The sequence below is a fragment of the Eutrigla gurnardus genome (genome assembly GCF_963514095.1).
Source record: "Eutrigla gurnardus genome assembly, chromosome: 16".
In the NCBI taxonomy this organism is placed as follows: domain Eukaryota; kingdom Metazoa; phylum Chordata; class Actinopteri; order Perciformes; family Triglidae; genus Eutrigla; species Eutrigla gurnardus.
This window is the reverse complement of record NC_139927.1, coordinates 12,238,959-12,259,584: the sequence shown is the minus strand read 5'-3', so window position 1 is coordinate 12,259,584 and position 20,626 is coordinate 12,238,959. Positions and strand designations below refer to the sequence as shown.

The following is a 20,626-nucleotide window of genomic DNA, read 5'->3' as shown; positions in this document are numbered from 1 at the left end:
TACAGCTCATCTATCTCTGCCATAAGGAGAACTAGTCGCCGGAGGCACCAAGAGACAGGCAGCCAACACACACACACACACACACACACACACACGCACACACACTCCACTGACTTATATTTACTCCCCAACTTCTGATCTAAATTCTCCATGCAGCATGACTAACCACTGACTTCACCCATATCTTAAAATAAGCACAAATTCTGACCTAAGCTCTGAAAATAAACAGATTCCCTGCATACGAGCACAGAAACACAGATTTCAAACAAACTTCCACAGGGCAATTGTTCTGAAATGCACACTTTTTTTTTTTTTTTTTTTAAGTCAGACAGAAATAGAGATATTCCCTCAAAGTTGAATCTTTTCTTTAGCATCATCCACTCAAGAAGAGAGATTGTCCCTCATAAAAAACATAAATAATAAACAAAATTGATACACATTTGTACACAGTCTAAATCAAACCAAATGATTTCAATGCACCCGTCAGCATGTGAGATCTGCCAACTAAATCATTCCTACAAACACTTCAGTGGGTGAGAAACAGTGCAGATGGGCGACACTCCTAGCAACAGGCAACGCCGTGGGCAACAGGTTGAGGAAAAGACATTTGCAAATGTTCCCTGGCAACAAGGTTTTCCTGTGGGATTCAAATAAAGGAGCGGTGATGAGCGCGTTAAAAATCTGATGGGAAATCATCTTCGTTTATCTGCCTTCCACAGGGAGCCCAGAGGCCAACTAAAAGACGGCCAATCAGAGCGTTGTAGGCGGGATTAAGAACGGGAACGTCATCTTCCTACAGTGTGGCTGAATTCAAGGCAGCTAGTTGTTTTCAAGTCATTTTGACAATGAATGAAGTAAAATTTGGATTATGAGACTGCGTATTTACTGAGAAATAAAAAGTATAAACATGCTGAGAAGGATCAAGATCCCATAATCCCAACAATTCTGAGGGGCACAAGGATGGTTCAGCCACCCTTATATGGAACTTAACTAGCAGATCTCAGTCCAACTCAATGCCTTTTACCCAAACTTGTTACACTCTCCTTTAGAGTATTGAGCCATTTGTGCTCTATTGTTCATCCCTCCACTAGAGTTCAGACACAAAGAGCACTAAAACTATTCAACTTAACAAGAAGCTTTAGGTTATGTCCTTTGCAGTTTGTTGAGACTATGTGATCTCATGTCATCTCCCTGCTCACCCATGTGGCCTTTAAAACGACACCTCCAAACAGAAGGCCTTCCTCTGGGCAAGAATCTCATGAAACAGTGTTGTTTAATTATAAAACAGTTGGAAACCCCTAACGTAGGGCCGAACACTGGCAGAAAAATGATTTTCTTAATTGAAGTCAAAACACATGCAGCTTCCTGTTCCAAGTGATGTCTCTGATGCTGCAAAATATAATGTCGAGTGTCGTTTCCTCATTTAAATGCATTCAGACAGCAAACTGAGCATTTATGATGAATACTCCTCCTTGAATACAGGAACTAGTTGCCAAAACATAAACAAGGTCCTCATCGCTTTGTAGCCACAACAAAGTCCTTTTAGATAAATAGCTCAGATTTTAAAAAAGATAAATAGGGAAAAAAATAATAATAATTAAACTAAGCATCATGTTTTTCATTTTAATAAGAACACCAGCATTTAAAGCTACAAATAAGTCTCCAGGGTAAATTAATGACGTTGAGGCAGTCAGTCAAGGTTTCTGAACTCCTTGCATGTACAGGCTGATTAAGCAAATGTGCTGAGAGTACGAAAGCCTAAAAATGTCAGTTTTCTGTAGGGGGGGGGGGGGGCAGGGGGCGTTGATGTGGCTGGTGATGTAGAAGTACACTGTAACTGTAGAGCAGTCCCGCTGTGGGCTATGGGATGGCCCGGTTAGGTCTCTTTGGGGGAGGAGGGGGCATTAGCTCAGAGTCTGGGTCTGGTGGGTGTTTCCGGTTCTGGGCTTGGACTCCTTGAGCACAGCGGTCCACGTACTCCAAGAGGATTTCCTTTGTGACGGGCTCCTGGATGCTTTTACACACAGCTGGGGAGAGAAACGACAAACACAGGAGGAAGTAAGAAACCCTGCATCCTGAAACACTTCAAAATGTGTTTGTATAACTACAAAAAAAGTATATTTGTAAATGAATGCTCGACTATTTGCTAAACCCCAAGTGTAGCTCTATCAAACTTTGAATTATTCCACATGAAACGGTGTGTATGGAGCTGTAGAGATTCTTGACATTTACAGAGTGTGAAAGGTGGTTTATTTTTTTAGAAAACGAAATAAAAACACACAGCAACTTTGTCTGTCTCTCAAAACCAAGGTAAGCTCCTTCAGCGGCTTCATTCAAGGATGTTATGTTATCGAAAACTGCCGCAGGACTGTTCCAATGTCGAGGATCCATCGTTCAGAGTAATATTAATAGTAAGATTTCAGTTTTTTGACCTCAATCTGCCAAAAATCCATTCTTTAATGCGAGCAATCAGCAATCCAGTTGCTAAATCTTCACTTGTATGGGATCTACAGACCCAATTTAAAAGTTTGCTCCCACTTTCGTAGCTCAGCAACAGTCGTTCAGTGAGAGCACAGTTAAGTTAGACGAGTACAAAGAGAAACACGGCATAGAGCCAGCATATTTTCGCATCGAACTGTGTAATTTTATTTTGACGAAATCAGAGTTGGAAGAGTGGGAACACTAGGCTAAGCAAGGTGGGTTTGATGGGTTTTATTCTTCTTCTGCCAAGTTCAAAGTGTGATTTACAATTGCCGAGGTAAAATTCAGCTGGCAAAATCAATAATAGCAAGCTAAATGCTGATGGATTAGCAACAATTATTACTGTAAATGTATGTGATATTCCACAATGCAAAGCTTAACAGGCAAAGCTACGGTAACTGAGGTAACCACGGTAACAGCCAATGCATTGACCACGCCACACAGATGAGTGTGTACTAGTTTCACTGTTGTTAAGAGCTTGAGGAGAAAAGCAATTCTATCAGTCTGGATTTTAGATGAAAGGTACTTTTTGCCATCCAGATAAAAGGTTTGCCTAAGGATGTAAAGCGTAATATTTCAGGGCGATCTTTTCTATCTTCTATCAATTCAATTAATTCATTCAATGTATTTTCTCTCGCCTGCGTGCTTCTCATTTTATTGCTTCAATTTGTGCTTTATGTGCTACCGTGTATAGCACTGTTAGATAAGTGCTATACACAAATAAGGTGTGTTGCTGTGGTAAACTATTATCTTTGCATTCTATCTCAGTCTTGCTCTCTCTTTGTTTTCCCTGAAGAGGCTGTTGTAGTTGTGTAATTTTCACATGTAGGGAAAAAAAAGGTTTGTTCACTCCATTTTCCTTTTGTTGAACAGTGAAACTCTGACACTTTAAAGGTATTAAATCAGACAACTTTGCAGTATAAAGTTATAGAGGAGTAATGTCTACTTGAGCAGATACTGAAGTCATTCTCCTAGTCTGTGTATGTTGTAACCTGAGCTTCTCTGTAGCGTTTAGTGCTCGTAAAACCAAAACAATGAGCTGAAAGGTGCGAAAAAAACTCAGTGAGCTATGGTGAATGCTTTTCAATTTCAATATAGAAATATGAATCAGTGCAGCTTCATTTCATGCTGAAATACTTGATTTTGCAGCAAATGCCTTTTTATTTAAAGAAAAGATGAATAAAACATCAAGAGTATTGTGGGAACCAAACCCAAGGCCACAGTAAAGCCATTAACCGCAGGCTGACTGGTTGTTATCCCCTCAGATCACGGAGACAGCGAGATATAAATTATTAATAAATAATTGCCAGAGAGAGACGGACTCACCCATCGCTGTCTCGTAGGAGTTGGGGAAGCTCTTGTCCACCCGTTGCCTCATGAACACCCAGGTGTTACTGGCGAAGGTGCACTCGATGATCTTGTTGTCATACTGTTTTAGCTCCTTCGTGGCCTGTGAAGACACAGATGAATGAATGGTTTGCACTTTTACAACATGGAGTGAGCGAGACACCGGCGTGATTGTGTTTTCCTCTTGCTGCCACCATTGCCAGTGAAAATGATAAACCCTCTCATGTATTTTGAGAGACATTTTCATAGATTTGCTGCTGCATTGATGAATCCTAACAGTTGGCATCGATTGGCACATGTAACTGCTGTTTTTTCAAGTAAAATATCAATATGCTGCAGAATGTTATCTTCCCTTTTGCCGTTGATCCTTTCACGTTCAGCAGCAGTTAAGAGGGAGAGTGAAGCTTCGGGGAGTGTTGGATGGCTTGTTTAGATGCACACACAATGTTAAAAAATACAGCACGTTTTTAAGCTCAGCATGATGAATTACGTTGATTCATCATGTCAGTTTGCCTGCAGCAAACACATTTGCTGGTTTCACCTCTCTTAACAGTGGGAGGGAAAGAATCCGCCGGTATCCTTTAAATTGGCAATAAACAAATGGAAGTGAGAAGTCAGCGTTTTCAAACGCATTACCCCTTTGAGGTATCAAAAGTCATGTCGATGTTGTACTAAAGCTAATAGTTGTTTTCTACTCTGAGAAGCCATGTGAGAGAAGATTTTAAAATTAAAGACTTCTTGATAGAATCCTTTAACAAATAACCAAAATGAATACTGATTTACTGACACCGGACCACTGAGCACACGGTAACACAGTCGAAGAATAGGAAAACGACACGATGCAGGAGATCAAGAATCGTGCTCAGATCGTGAGTCAAAGGAGACATTTGAGCATCTGTTGTTTATTTGTCGAGGGACTCACGGAAAGGATTCTCATGTCTTGGAAAATGCTAAATCAAAACGTGCCGCTGCGTTAATCCATTGCAACCGTTGGCTTTGACAGAAAATGTGTTTACACAAGGGGTTATGAAGGGTTCCCTTCGCCTCCCTTCGAGACAAAAAGGCTGACCTGCGGTGTTCGGTGTGACCTTCAAGGTCCGACAGTGACCATCAATGCCAGGAAAGCACCAGTGTTTGGCAAGACATGAAAATACATAGTAAGAGCTTGTGTGTTGCTGGAGTGTGGGGCATCTGGGCTCACAGTGGGGGGTCGAAATCACACAGGAAGCAAAGAAAGTGTGTGAGGAAGAAAGAGCGCGAAAGAGACGCTGGTTATTGGATTTCAGACAACGACCTTGAATCGTAACTCATGAGAATGCCCAATTAGTCACTGTCATCATTTTAAAATGCAGATTTATCGGCACAACATCTTTCTATGATCTCAAACGTTTCTGTATTTGGAGAAGAACAGACGGTCAAAAGGAGCGACAGGCTCACAAAGCTTTCCTAGAGTTGCACACAGCAAAGCTGCCAGAGAACAGTGAAGGGCAGCTCAGGCAGGCAGGACGCTCCGCTACAGACTGGGATCTCTTCCTGCTGGTGAAGGGTGACACGTTGGCTGCCATTTTCCATCACCACTTGGTGCTTAATCCGTTCAAATCTGTCTCATTATGCCAGCGAACGTGTGCCACCGGTTATCAGGGACTTGAGCAGGGGAACTCTTTAGCAGCCAGTGTTGCACTGTCCTGCCTTTCCCATCCAATACTTGTTTGTTGCAAGCTACAAACAATACTGGCAAGAATTAAAAGTAGTGTCGTCAGTCGTTACAGTTTTACATCTTTTAAAGAAAGTCCTGTTTATTGCCTGCTTCTTGTGTGAAACCTTTGCTTGTTCACTTGTAACAGTGGCTTGTTTGGACAAATATACATATAAGGAAATAAGAAATGCAAAAGGCTGCAGTTCACAGCATTATTGACTCAGCATTTACAGAAAAAAGACTGAAAATAATCTTTTAAAAAGGAATAGTCTGCACTTTTTTTTTTTAGATGTGTTAGATGTGTCTGTGCAGAAAGAAAAACAGAAATCAGCCTGGCATTCTACAAAATAAAAATAAAGAAATGCCTATCAGGAAGCATATGACCTATTACTTGCCAGGGCTCAACACAGAAAGTCAACCTGCATCTTTTTCAAATACTGGGATCTGCGGGGACTGCCACGTTACTGCTACAGTTTATTACAAGAAGCTTCTGGAGACAGCGACAAGCAAAGATTCAAAGTTTGTTATTTCCTTGTGTAGCTGCTTTGTTTTCCACTCCGATGCACAAAGACTGAACGTATTTTTGTTTCATTCCAGACTTAATCAGGATCAACCTCCAGGTCTGCAACACAGCAGCGCTCGGGTCCATTTTAATAACGGGAAAGTGGATGAAAGAATATATAAGTGGGGAGTGAATATAAGATGCAAACGTAGGAGCATGAACAGAGCATGGCTGATGGACGGTATGGGAACTAACGTTCAATTCTCGGTATGCTTTCAAACAGAATACATTAGATGACTTCTGTCCATTAATATCAGCTCCTGCTAAATTATAGACAACTCAAATTAGTGACTTGGCGAACAGTGTGAATTGTGAAGCTAGAATATCCACCTCACACGTTACACAAGCGACAATGTAATGGGTCTCTGGTGAATAAATCTATAACAATTCATAATTATTTCATGCGGTCAGATCGGCTGTCGCATCAGAGCTGAGGACACATCTGAGGAGAAAAGTTAATAAAGTGTAATTGAGGCAAATGAAGGGAGAGCTGTGCACATTGTCAATTTTGGCAGTTGAAATAGAGAAGTCATAAATAAGAATAATAATAAGAGAATCGTGTTTTTACCTCCCAAACTTTGAATTGATTCGTAATTGTTCGTTGTGCTTCTCAATCCCACATTTTATGCAATTTACAAAAAGCTGAGGGGGAAAAACATATTCAAACACTCAGAAAGTGTTTCTGTTGATGAAACAGAAGAATACTTTTTCGCTCTCACTGAATGATGCGTATATATTTATACAAATTGGGGAAATCATTGATGGGGGGGGCGTCAAAGGCATTTCAGCACTCAGCAGGTGAAGTGCAAACTAACAAACTCTCATTGCTTCATCAAAGCAGCTGGTCTTTGACAGAGAGCTGCTCTTATCTGCGTCTCTGGTGACTGGATCTGTCAGGCACCATTCAAATAATTTATGATTAATGAGCTGTACTCACAGCAGGCCACATAGAGTTCTGCAACGGCCGCAGACTCCATGAAGTGGTGAAACTAAACCTAGATGGGGAATCAATAGCCATTACTTCTCCCAGGCTTTAGCTAATTCTAGTGAAATAATGAATTACTGAGTGTAAATAAGTGCAACGTCACAACTTGGGTTTCATTTTTGTTGCTTCAGCCATCAGTTCTATAGATTTGATAACAACTACTCAACAAATTAGTCAGTGAGATATTGAAAGGGGAGGCTTACATGACTTCCAATAGGCACAATGAGGCAACAAGATCAGCTACCACTTTATTTGGAGGTTAACAGGAAGTGAGCGCACACTGAACATTATTTAAGCTTGATGAGAAGAGTGATAACATCCTCACTGTATGATAATTATGAAGCTACAGCCAGCATTAGCTTTGCCTAGAATAAGAGCAAGCCACCTACCAGCTCCAGTAAAGCTTGCTAATCAGCACGTTGGATCTCGTCCTTTCTTACACATCGTTTTAGTACAGATGAAACAAAACAAGCCTAGTTTTCACTTATTTTACTTTTTTGGCCTGAAGCTGTGATCGTTTTACTCCCTTCAGGCAGAGCCAAACTAGATGTCAGTTGCTCATTTCGAAAGGCTGAGCTAATAAATCGTCATGAGAGCTCCCTTCCAAAATCCATTTTCATCATTCGCTGTAGGTACCAACGGGAGACAAATTGGAAACAATTGAGCCAATAAAACACTTTTTCATGAAGATTACGACTTTTCTCTAATTACATAAAAAGTTGTTTTGATTTGCTTTGAAAGAGCCAGAACCTGGATGTGCCCCAAATCACATCTAATCGACACATGGACATTACTAAACATGCCCACGAGCAAGGCAATAAATATGAAATCTGCCATGGTGCCCCGCAGGCTGCAAACTAACCCACCACAAATCACCGTGTCCTGTTCTGGTATGCAATTACCATTTTTTAAGCATATTCATACTTGTACCGACTGTAAAAACAACAAAAATAGCAACATGAAAGGCAAAGTGAGATGACCCCAGGGCTGCTGCTCTGTTTCCCTGAGAAGGAGCTTAGAGAACGAGCAGCATACAGAGAGACTACCTTGTTCATGTATAGAGCCCAGGGCTGATCCATGGGAATCTGGTACAACAGTGTCAAAAACAACACTCATTTACTGTGATTCTAAAGCATGAACAGTGTTTCCCCTAGAATTTTTTTCAGGCCCGGTGGTACCCACCGAAAAAACCCTAAACAGACGAGACGCGTGGGATGGTGTATTGGTGCAGTTGGATTAAGTCAGGTGGCACAGCAAGCAGTCTGCAATTCTGCAATTATTATATTTGCATTCAACATTTTTGTTCAACCAGAGTGTATTCAAGATCACAAGGAGAGAGTGACTTATTAAGGTGCTGGTTGATGGAAATGGTCCAGAAAAATATGGCTGGAAAATGATGAGCATCACATTAATAGCTACAGATACTGTAAAACACTACAACGACATATGAGTGCATATATTGTCTTATTTTATCAAGTAAAATATAAGTTATAGGTTTACTCAACAGCAGTTAACTCAAAGTTCCACATCTTATCAAAAACAATCCTCCCCCCTGGGGAGGGGGGGCAAACGGGCTTTGGCCGGTTGTACATACGTCATCACGTCCTAATACTACACACACATGGCGTGATGTTGTTTTTAAGGAGCACCGTCTCTGCTTATATTTCTCGACAACACTCGACCTGCATCAGCGCATGTGCGCACGAGCGGATCTGTGCGAGCAGACAGCGCGAGCGCAGCGGGTTTTGGACGGAGACACACAGCCGCATTTTTATTATGTAAAAATAAATAATAATGTAATGTAATAAGGTGGCTTGCTCCCTCCAGGTCGGGGGGGAGTTCCTGCCTCAAGTGGAGGAGTTTAAGTATCTTGGGGTCTTGTTCACGAGTGAGGGAAGGATGGAACGTGAGATTGACAGGCGGATCGGTGCAGCGGCTGCAGTAATGCGGTCGTTGTATCGGTCCGTCGTGGTAAAGAGAGAGCTGAGCCGAAAGGCGAAGCTCTCAATTTACCGGTCAATCTACGTTCCTACCCTCACCTATGGTCATGAACTTTGGGTCATGACCGAAAGAATAAGATCCCGGATACAAGCGGCCGAAATGAGCTTCCTCCGCAGGGTGGCGGGGCGCTCCCTTAGAGATAGGGTGAGGAGCTCCGTCACACGGGAGGAGCTCGGAGTAGAGGCGCTGCTCCTCCACATCGAGAGGAGCCAGTTGAGGTGGCTCGGGCATCTGTATCGGATGCCCCCTGGACGCCTCCCTCGGGAGGTGTTCCAGGCATGTCCCACCGGGAGGAGACCCCGAGGAAGACCCAGGACACGCTGGAGTGACTATGTCACCCGGCTGGCCTGGGAACGCCTCGGGGTCCTCCCGGAGGAGCTGGGGGAAGTGTCCGGGGAGAGGGAAGTCTGGGCGTCCCTGCTCAGGCAGCTGCCCCCGCGACCCGGTCCCGGATAAAGCGGAAGAAAATGGATGGATGGATGGATGGATGGTAATGTAATAAAATAAATATTATGGACCCTATGGACCGGTTCCGCTCACACCACGAGTCTGAAGAGTGCAACAGCTTATCAAAATACAGTGTCAACGTTCCGTGTTTTCAAAGTAGAAAGCGACATCGTGGTGGTTTAACGAGGCGGAACGGCATCAGAACAACATCAAGAACGTACACGAAGAAGAACGTAGCGGGGGCGCGCGGTGAGGATTGTTGCGGCCGCGCGTCTTGCGGAGCAAGTCTGCTGTGCTGCGCGGAGGCGCTCCTAATGTAAATGATTATTGATTTATGAATGAATTGATAGGTGGCTTATTTTTGGTATATTGATTTTTTTTTTTTGGCCTGGCGGCAGGTCTCCTTGGCCTGGCGGGCCGCCAGGCCTGTACAATGGTAGGGGAAACACTGATGAATGTGACCATTGAAAGCCCTACAATCATTATTTAGTCAAAGTGCAGAATGTTCATGTCGTGCAATGGCATTATAGAAATGTACGTCAAAATAGAAATTACACAACAATTGTAATCATTCTATGATGTTCTCTACCCCAGATAAGTGAATTCCTATAATACAACAGAGATGAGATACTGTGGAGTGCACTTGACTGGGCCCCTGCCCCCGGAGGTCAAAGGTCATCAAATGGTGTGTGAACCCATATAATACTATGGCGTGTATTCCCATAGACCGTTTGCAGGAGAATCCTCAAAATCAATCTCGCTGCAATAAGCGCCTCCCAACAGTAGAGCATATCACCTCTGCGATTATTACAGACTACAAGAGGTCCCAAGTAATACTGGTCCCAATGCGAGTAGGGCTTAGGAATTATGATATTTTTCACACTTGCAGCTAGTGTAAACAATTGAACAAAACATGTATGAAATAAGAGTGGATCAGCAAACAGGAGCTTTTATGATCATAACGATCTGTTCCTAAATAAGAGAACAGCAATGAAACTGGTGCGATTCTTCATGTCACACAGAACTAGATCAAGGAAAAACCTAATGTATTCCCTTTATTCCTGGCAGTGTGAACTACATATTTTACCAAAGCTTGTGCCATGCTAAAAGGGAAGCTGAAGGAGCACAGGGGGGGATTGGCTTCTTGGCACATGGACAAATTCAACAAAACAACAACACATTTATTTTCTCACCTTCATGTTTGCAAAAGGCCTGTCATAGCTGCCGACGTAAAGCAAGCCGACAGTCGTTGGAATCAGCCTACAAAGACAAAAAGATCATGGTTAACACCCTCAACACAAGAGTATCTGAGTGGTAACGACGGTGCGAAAAAATCACTACACCACTTCCATTTCCCAGCTAGTAACAGAACGACAGAGACGTGAGATTACACCTCCCTGAGCCCTTCTGTCTCTCTGCACGGCTTCATGTTTCAGATAAAATTACAGTTTGATTATGTTCGGAGTCCAAAGCAATAATACATCTGCAGAACATTTATAGAAAAGGAACAAATGCTCATTGTACAACACTTTATCTCGAGTGTGTGCATTTCTTAGTACCCTGAACATGTATTTGTGTCTCCTAGAGATCACACCCAACAGATGTCTTAATCACACACTGCTCTTCAACCCCCACTGCTCTTCAACCCCCGTTGTTATTTCCAGACGAGAGGTCTACAGTAACGGACCGAGTGAACGGGCACTGGCTTCATATTAGTTAACTATTTTTGGAACAAAAATAAGAAGGGCTATTGAGCTGCAGTGACGGCTAAACAAGAGTGTGGCTTTGTAGTCTGGTTCAGCTTATTCAGAGATATCAATTGGAGCTGAAATCGGAGACTATCTTTCCATCCAACCCAGCCCCCTCCTGTGTAATGATAGATAGCTGGAGCAGGAAGGAAGCAGCAGTAGCCATTAAGAGGGCCAAATAGCCATGCAGTGATGGACTCAAAAGACCAAGGCCATTCCCGTCATTTGTTCTAATAATACTTTGACTCACGTGTTGTGCGTCAGAATGCACTTTCGTAAACCTGCAGATCGAGCCTCAGAAAAACAGACTCTTTTGTCGCTGTTTACAAGCTGCATACTAAGTTGCTGTTGCACTCGCAATCTGAGGGGTTTGAAGTTCTGAAAGACTGGGCGTCTTAAATTACACTGCAGCATAATTTCCTCTGACTTAGGGTCGGACGAATTGTGTTAAAATGCGAGACCTTAACAACACAGAGCGCAGACGAAAATAAGACTCCAGCAAAAGGTGGGGGTTTTCATTAAACACCCAAGATGCTGAAAATGTCACAGCAGCCTTTGAACAGCATGCAATCAGACCTGTATTGCCAAACAGCTGGAACAATATGTCAAATGATTTAGAAATCTATGGAAGCATTAAAAGAAACTTAGAAAAACAAACTCTGCAATGTCAAAAACAAAAGAATGAGGTACTGTGTAAAAGAAAAGTATGAAATTTGTTTGGTGGTATTTTATACTTTTGTTAGTGTCTACAAACTATCAATTCATTGATCCTGCAAGAAAGTATTTCCTTTGTAGCCAAAGCGTGATAAAGCCTGCTCCTGTATGGAAATATGTGATTGCTCTGGGTGGCATGTCCCTTCATTGAAATGAAGATGGGCAGCGTAGTTTATTTTGAGTTTGTCCCACATAATACATACATCAGATAATGTGTGTAATGTGTGTATTATTAGCAGGTGAAAATAGACCAAAACAAATGCACTATTTTCTCCTGTTTAGGTAATATGCACTAAACACAGAGTGCCCAGCTGTTTAAGGACCTTATTTAGTGTTTTTCAAAAATGTAAGTATACCAGGTACACTTTATATTCATCTTCAGTATGGCAGTACTATAGACAAGGTAAGTCTGAGAATATGCTCAATTGCAGTTGACCCTGTAATGCATCTAAAAACCCATGCCGAGTCTCCATGATGACAGTTTGAAACTTTTCACACAAAACCCCAATGTGATGGTGACTCTACCAGTGGAAACCAGATTAATTCTCACAGTTACAGTCAAGAATACAAGCATTGTTCATATATTGTTAACTTCACTTTGACGCGTTTACATCATCAGTCAGAAGTGATAGCACCTGACTGGGAACCTTTACACGCAATCTGGATTGGAATGCTGTAATGACCCATGAGTCGACACCGAAGGAAAAAAGGTAACTTGAAGCCGAGTCTTTGGCCTCTGGAGAGGCAAACCAAGCGAATCAGAAGGTACCATTCTCCTCCGCTGGGCCATTCAAGACCACTACTAACGAAAGATGATGTAACCGTTAGTCATCGCAGCTTCACATCGACTGCTGGCTCAAATTATCTATAAGTCAAGTTATCTATACAATAGTCAAGACTGTTCAATTTCACACTCGGGTGGGGCACTCTGGCATGCTTCCTGGGATTGCTTCATCCTTCCATTCCCTTCTTTCCCAACTCTCCACGCTCTCTGCCGCACAGTAATCACCATCTGCCTCTGTGCTTGCTTTCAGAGAAGGTAATAAAACTTGCAAGGCTGTATGTGCCTCAGTGGTACACAAAGACGTGCTCCAGGATCGACTGCGTGGGCTGATGAGTAAACAGTTGTTACCTCCGATATGTCTGTCCATCTCTCTCCTTCTCTCACAGACAGTTACTAAGGAGAGATTTGAGGAGAGACTGAGTGCTCCTCTGCCAGCAAAAATGCATCTTTCGGGGAAATATCAGAACGTTCTCAAATGGCAACAATGATCGTCTGTGTTCTCCCACGCACAGGGAGGAGTCAAAAAGCTGCCTAGCTGGCTGGCTTTGGAGGAGCATGAGTGACTGTGCCTTGCTGTGATCCTCTCAGTCTGTTGATGGTGATTGGTGGCAGATGACTTTGGCTACAAAGCTGGGACAGTCACTGAGGTCACCTGGCTCTCAGAGGAAAAGGCAGCGTGACCAAAAAGATCACTTCTAAGAGAGTCTTGTACTCAGACAATGAAGAACAATAACACAGAGCAAAGAGATATGCATTGTGCTGTCAGAAAAAAAAAAAAGAGAATATGAGTACAAGCCACACTAGCAGCTCTGCAGAGATTGTACTTAGGCACAGTGTTAACGTGTTAGCCATCTAACATTTGCTAATTTGCATAAAACACAAAGTGCAGCTGAGGCTGATGGGAATGTCTTCAGCTTTTTGGTCACAAACCAGGCAGAGTAGTTAAAAAAAGGATTTAAAATGTGACATGATGAAAAGTGACAGCTACTGCAAAGCATCCTGAGAGGGACATGAATTTCTATACCAAAGCTAAATATTAGGGGTGTAACGGTACATGTATTTGTATTGAACCGTTTCGGTACGGGGTGCTCGGTTCGGAACGGAGGCGTACCGAACGAGTTTCCATACGGACATATTAAGTAGAGGACCGCATTTGTGGAGCGTGCTGCAGCCGCACATGCGCAGTTGCGCACACCGCGACACAATAAACAGCAGTAGTAGCGGACGTCATGGCTAATGCCGCTAGCGTTGGCAACAAGCCAGAGTTGGAGGACCCTCCCGCGACATTAAGGTCTCCCGTTTGGGAACACTTCGGCAAAGCGGTTTGCCGACATTGTTCATGTGAGGTCGGGTATGTTTCTGGCAACACGTCAAACCTGTTGACGCATTTGAAACAGCACCACCCCCACGTGAACATCGCTACAACGAGGAGAAAGACGAGCGTAACGTTCAAACACAGCTCCCCACCGCATTTAAACAGCCTCTCCCTGCCCTGTTCAATTTTGCACATCAGATGGAGAAAAGATTTGTTTTTAAAAAAACAGTCTGAGCCTTATTCATGTTATTTAATCTGAGCAACAACTTGAAACTATTTAGTGTTGCAACTGTTCAATTTTGCACATCAGATGGAGAATTTTTTTTAAAGAAACAGTCTGTTATTTTTATTTTTTAAATAAATATTTTAAATACTTGTATTTATATTTTTGAGCAGCATTCTAGCACCAGTGCATGTTCCTACTGTTAAAAGCACAAAAGTAATAAACAACTAGCACATTTATATTTTGCATTTTGTTTTCTTACTGTACCGAAAATGAACCGAACCATGACCTCAAAACCGAGGTACGTACCGAACCGAGATTTTTGTGTACCGTTACACCCCTACTAAATATGTATATCAAATTGTCGATACTGTCATATGAGTCTAGATATTGTCTTCGAATTTAGATATTGTAATATTGTAATATGGCATAAGTGTTTCTGAACCCACCACACTGTTCTAGCTGTTCTATTTTTACCATACCCACTTAGTCATTATATTCATGATTATCAAAAATCTTACTGTCACTAAAATGCTACAAATAATTCTAAACAAATATACAAAAAATGTAAAAGTACCCCAAAATAACATTACAAAAACAAGATATTTGGACAGGAATATTGTGATATTTAATTTTCTCCATATCGCCCAGCCCTAATTCCATGACAATCCATCCAATGATTACATATTTGCTTAATATCTCAAACGTCCACCACATGGTAGCACTATAGGAAAAGCCGGAGAGTCTGGGGATCAACGAAGGTATTAGGATTCATCATCTGGGCACCATGAACATTTGTCCCAAATGCCATGGTGATCCATCCAATAGCTGTTTGAGACTGAACTCAAGACCAAAAAAATGTCAACCTGCTTGGTGGCATTAGAGAGATCACGTAGAATTCAACTCATCCTCTGGGGACCAAGAATGTCATCGTAATCCATCCAATAATTGTTAGGTAATTTCAGTTTGTACCCACATTGCCTTTCCTTGAGCCACTATCAAGGCTAAAAAGAGATTTCTGAATTTGTTTTCTTTTCATAAATTAACCACTGATTCCCTCTCTCAGACATCTACCAATATTATAACCAGTTTCTATTTCATATGACTGTATACCATAGGCTTTAGTGACTTCCATGAATCGATTGTCTTTTCTAGTTATGGAATTGTTTTTCAGCAGAGCTCTAATGTTCATCACGATGAGGGCGAGAATAAACACCAGAGGATCTGAATAATTTATGTTGCAGAGCATGATAAACATAAAATGAGTAAGGGGGGGAAAAAGGCAATGGCAGCAAATAAGACATTTCTGGAACCGGAGAGAAAGGCACATGTAGGCGATGATGGTGAAAGGAACAAATGTTTGCACACTGTAGCAATGTGACTGGAACAGGAATTGAATCCCAAGGCAACTGACACCGACACACACAAAGCAAATGTATATGGGAGAGTGTGTGAAGTACACCAGGGTGTCACAAAATGATAGGTGCCTTTAAGACTCATCAGACAGGAGCGTTACCGTGGCAACATTGACTTACCCTTCTCCTCCGACTTTAGTGATCTTGAGGCGAAAGTCCACAGAATTGAGATTGGGGGGCTTCCATTTAAGGATCTCATCACACCTCCCGGCCTTGTATCTCTGCAGGTAAAACACAAAAAATGGAAAATAAAATGCAAGATTTGTTGGAGATCAATACATATTAAAGCTGCTTTCATGGAACAAGTGTGACACAGGGGTTTCATAAGTGGATGTCAACCCATAACATGGCTTAGAATTAATGGCTGAGTAATTTGTGGTTCTTAAGCAACAGTCACACTTAATGAGCTGAAAACCTTCAAACTAATTAGGCTCCATTATGATACACCGTTGGTATCTGGAACAGAACTGAACTGAGCTTGGGTTAATAATTATTCTCTTGGTATCAACAACGTCAAAGTGCAAACAGCTAAAAAAACCCCAGCTAATTAAAGAAATTTGTTCAAGGACTCCACATTTGAAATGAGCATCATTATAAGTAGAAAATTGCACGGTGGGAACGCAAGAATAGATATGTAAATATATAACAGGCGGACAAATTATGGTTCAACATGATTAAATTATTCACATCGCTTCAGAGTTTCAACATACGACACGAAACCAAACAGCATGCTTTCCTCCATCATTTTGATTATTTATGCGTGGCTGACATTTAAGCACGACTAGAAACAAGTGCAGTGGAACATGAGAAATGTAAAGGCATGACGTGTGGAGGCGGGAACAGATGACCAGACTCTGTCACTGTCAGGTTGCCCGGTAACAGAGAGTCTACTCATGGGAAGTGTGTGGAAATCAGACAGGATTCCTTAGGAGAACCTGCGTTGTTACAGCACATGACCAAATAAGGGCTTCCCGGCTTCGCCCATGTATGATGAGTGTTGAGATGCGACTGACGGCGCCGCTTCCTTTCATGCACCGAGGGAGTGAAACTCGAGAGAAAGGAGCATGAAAAAGTGTCCTGATTTACAACGAGGAATGTCGCTCTCTATATAATGGACAGAGATATTAACTGTCAGTTACTATGTTTGACATAGGTTGGGGGTGCAGCAAGAGTGCGAGCCAGGGTGACTCAGAGCAGATTAGGACAACCTCATTGGGAAAAGATGAAACAATCTAATGTTCATTTGCATTGCATCCAGTTAGGAAAAGGTACAGGTTTTCTTAAGTACTGTACGTCACTACCTCTCAGAGGCAAATATTGTACTTTACTCTACAGTAACAATTCAAGTTACATTAAGTGTTTTTTCTAAAGTATTTTTTTTTTTTTTTGCCTTTATTAGAGAGTGGGGGACGACATGCACAAAGGGCCACCGGTTGGATTCGAACACGGGGCCACTGTAGTGAGGGTACGGGGGAACTAACTCTACCGTCTGAGCTATTCGGCGCCCCAGGAAAACGTTAATTGTTAGAATTTAAGCAACAGCATCATGTTGTATTTTTAATTTGAAGATCTGACGAACATGAAGCATGTATTTTCAGTGTGGTATTAGTAATTTTGTTATGAATACTACTTCCACCACTGCATATTATCATATGGCAAGACTTTAAAGAAGAACTTTCACCACTACCTGTCAAAAAAAAAGAAGCTACATTACCCCTCCACAAATATACTGATGTCTGAATTTGGCAAGCTGTTGGATGTGCTGAATAGCATGGACATCATGCAGTTTTCTAATGGTTTTGAATCAATTCAGAAAAAGAAATTACACTGTTGCAAAATTCTGCAGTCCACGTTTCTGCTGCTCAAAGTTCAGTGACATAGCCAAAAATAATGTTTTTGTATGCTTGAATCCAAGTAGCTTGTACAAGTGTTTGTACCTGCTCTAAATGATCCTACTCAAAGGTGGAGCAAAAGGCCATCATTGCCTCTCTCCAGGCTGCATCGCCTTGCCTCCCTGATATTTCACTCTGTGTTTTGCATGTCTTTATAGTCTCGACACAATGCTGCATACAAATGGGGATAGCAGCCAGTCTCTCCTTGAAGGAATTCATGGTGTTGCAATCCGTTGAACCAATGAGAAGCAACGGAAATACAACACTAAAGTGAACACCTAAATTTTACTCCTCTTCACCATGCCAAATGTTCCATGAAGTGGATTTGGTTGGATTCTGAAAGTTATAAAGACCGTTTGACGCGGCCAATTGCTGATGTCAGAAATGAGATTCCAGATGGTGTTCGATGATCTAATAAGCAATTTGTTAGAAGAATAATGAGGCGTTGAGGATGTATTGGCGGGATATGTAGATGGTTATGCAGCATATTTGACCTACCGGCGAGACCGGAGTTCATGTTTTACTACGATTTTAACAATGACCATTTTTCAGATTTTTCTAAAGACCCCTTTTCTTCCTTTTAATAAAAAAAAACATATTTAAAACATAACATAAACATTAATTAAAAAAAAAACTATTACTAATAAATTATGAATACATTTTATTTTGACAACACAAATGAATGATTTTATGTAATTCCAGTTGGACGTTAATATAATGTACTGTGCGGGGATCATTATGAATCGAAAATACTGTACTGATGGCAAAGTCAGGAAATAATACTTTTATAAACTGGTGGAATTGAGTGCAGGCTGACAATGTCAATTTAGGTGCAAAGTGAAAGGGAAGTCAAGACAAGTGTGGAATGTCCTTCTGCTTTGTCCGCGGTGGAGCTCTCTGTGTGGGAGGTAGCCTTCATGTGCCTTTGAAAATCAGTACACTCCAAAAAGGCTATTCACCAGTTAGCTAGAGAGCAGAAAACGACTGCATGTCTCTTGTGAAGAACCTCAAGAGTACATCTTTTCTTCTGGAAACGTGGGGGTGGAAAGGAACAGTCTTCAATGCAGTTAGTAATGCTCCGCTGCACACGCAACAATATATCTTCTATCTCTTATGAAATGACTTATTTGTGTTGTGTAGCTCTAATGTGAAATTCAATATATACATGCATCTGGTGATTAAGTCCTCCATAGTTGTTGATCAAATTATTTCACCAGTGAGCTGAATAAAAGAGAAAGAAGGAGCTTAAATCTATAGGCAAAAGGTTTGTCTTCACTGAGGTAAAACAGGACATGAGAACCGCTGTTAGGGAATGAACAACCAACCCCGGAAACCCCGCCCCGAGGGTCAGTTGGAGCTTATTAATATGTGTGTGCTACATTTTCAGCCACAGTGAAATTTGCTTTAACCAAGGAAGCAGAGCCATAGCAACAACCTGATGAAAAGCCAATCAGACAGACAGAAGATTAAATAAAAAGGCTACCTTCAAATTCATTCCTAAATGAAAAAAGTGCCACAAGTTGCAATCGCGGTTTCATTACTATTGTCAGCCTTGTCAATAAGTGACAGCACAAACAAAACAAGAGCGTTATTATTGTGGTGCAAAACAGACCTTGAAGCCCAGCCTTCCATTCAGAAACACCCATCCATCAAAATCATTTTCATGTAATGATGTTCCATTGCATATAAATTGCCTGATGTTTCACTTTAGAAATTCAAAGGCTGGAGCTTTTAGTTTTTCCTCCTCTCAGACGAAGGGAGATGCATAGTATGAAAGCAAGGTAGTGCTTCCTTGTAAACAATTTTTTTTTAAAAACAAAGTAGAGTATAAATTCCACAACATATGACTGTAATTGCTGTATAGTAAATAAATAAATTGTCTTTCTGAAATTTGCAAGAACATCTGTCTGGAAATGGATAACTCGACAGCCACTCTTCGTGATTCTTTTTAAGGAACTATAATTGACAGCTTGGCTCCAGACTCATTTTTCCCCACCATCATCCCGAAAAATTATTTCAACCACTATCAGAAATTCTAAATGTTATTGTCATCTGTGTTTATTTGCCTAAAAACACACTATACAAATGATAAGGAAATAACATTCTAATTTTATTAAATAATTGCTTTAATATAATTTAAATTAGCAGTTAGTAACTATATAATACACTGCTTAGAGATACTGTTAGGAAGTTAAACCGATCATAATCAACAATGTCCCTGTCACTCACAATATGGTTCTACAAATCACACTGTCGACATTTGTTTTTCTCTGTAGAAAGTTGTTTAAGTTCACTCTTTTCTGTTCTACATTTACTATTTCTATCCTACAACTCTCTCAGTAACTTCTGTTTCCTGGACTCCATCTTCTTATCTCTTGTTCACAAATTCTGAAAAAACAAACTTTTACAAATTGTGCCAGCTTTCAAAAATACCAGCAAGACATGACTGTGAGCATCATCAGCAGTGAGGTTGTGCAAGCGCTGCTCAGCTGACTTTGCAGTTCTACTTCAACTAAACCTTTTTTGGTGACAAAGATAAAAATAAATAAAAAACTCAAAAGTAGTCCACAAAACTGCCACCTAGGACTTTATAACTTTCACAAGCAACTGCATTTTCAAAAAAAACAGCCCGACAGAAAACATTACTCATCCAAGCATGAACTGAACATTAAAGCTCCTCAAGAAATCTGGAGTTCAGGAGTGAAATTGAATCAAGTAGTTCATCAAAACAACCATATGTTGCTTTTTATAGCTACAGGTGCTTGACAGGTTATCAGACAGTGGCTTTAAGAATGAAGTTTTGATCCATCAGTTAGAGCCGGTAAGTTTGTGATTGGTAGGACCAATCCATACCTGGGTGGAGGGAGATCAACTATTAGAGTCCAGCGAGATAACAGCTAAAAGACAACGTGACAAGCTATTGAACGGCTGCAGACCAGAGATTTGCTACCCTTTTAAAGTTCAGAAATAGCCAGGTTGTATTTGATCTAGCACAATCCATATTTCCACAGGAAGA

The 20,626-nt window shown here is 41.4% G+C and overlaps 1 protein-coding gene across 1 annotated transcript in view; it reads right to left on the bottom strand.

The window, feature by feature from the left end:
* Window positions 1–1,786: 1,786 nt before the first annotated feature.
* The window catches only part of rngtt (RNA guanylyltransferase and 5'-phosphatase), a 68,817-nt gene continuing 49,977 nt past the window's right edge, over window positions 1,787–20,626 (bottom strand). Inside the window, exons 13-16 of the mRNA XM_084030085.1 lie at window positions 15,839–15,939; window positions 10,713–10,779; window positions 3,808–3,931; window positions 1,787–2,027 (exon numbers count right to left, since the gene is read on the bottom strand). Coding sequence (XP_083886211.1) covers window positions 1,861–2,027; window positions 3,808–3,931; window positions 10,713–10,779; window positions 15,839–15,939 — 459 coding nt within the window. The 3' untranslated portion in view covers window positions 1,787–1,860. The remainder of the gene's footprint in view (window positions 2,028–3,807; window positions 3,932–10,712; window positions 10,780–15,838; window positions 15,940–20,626) is intronic.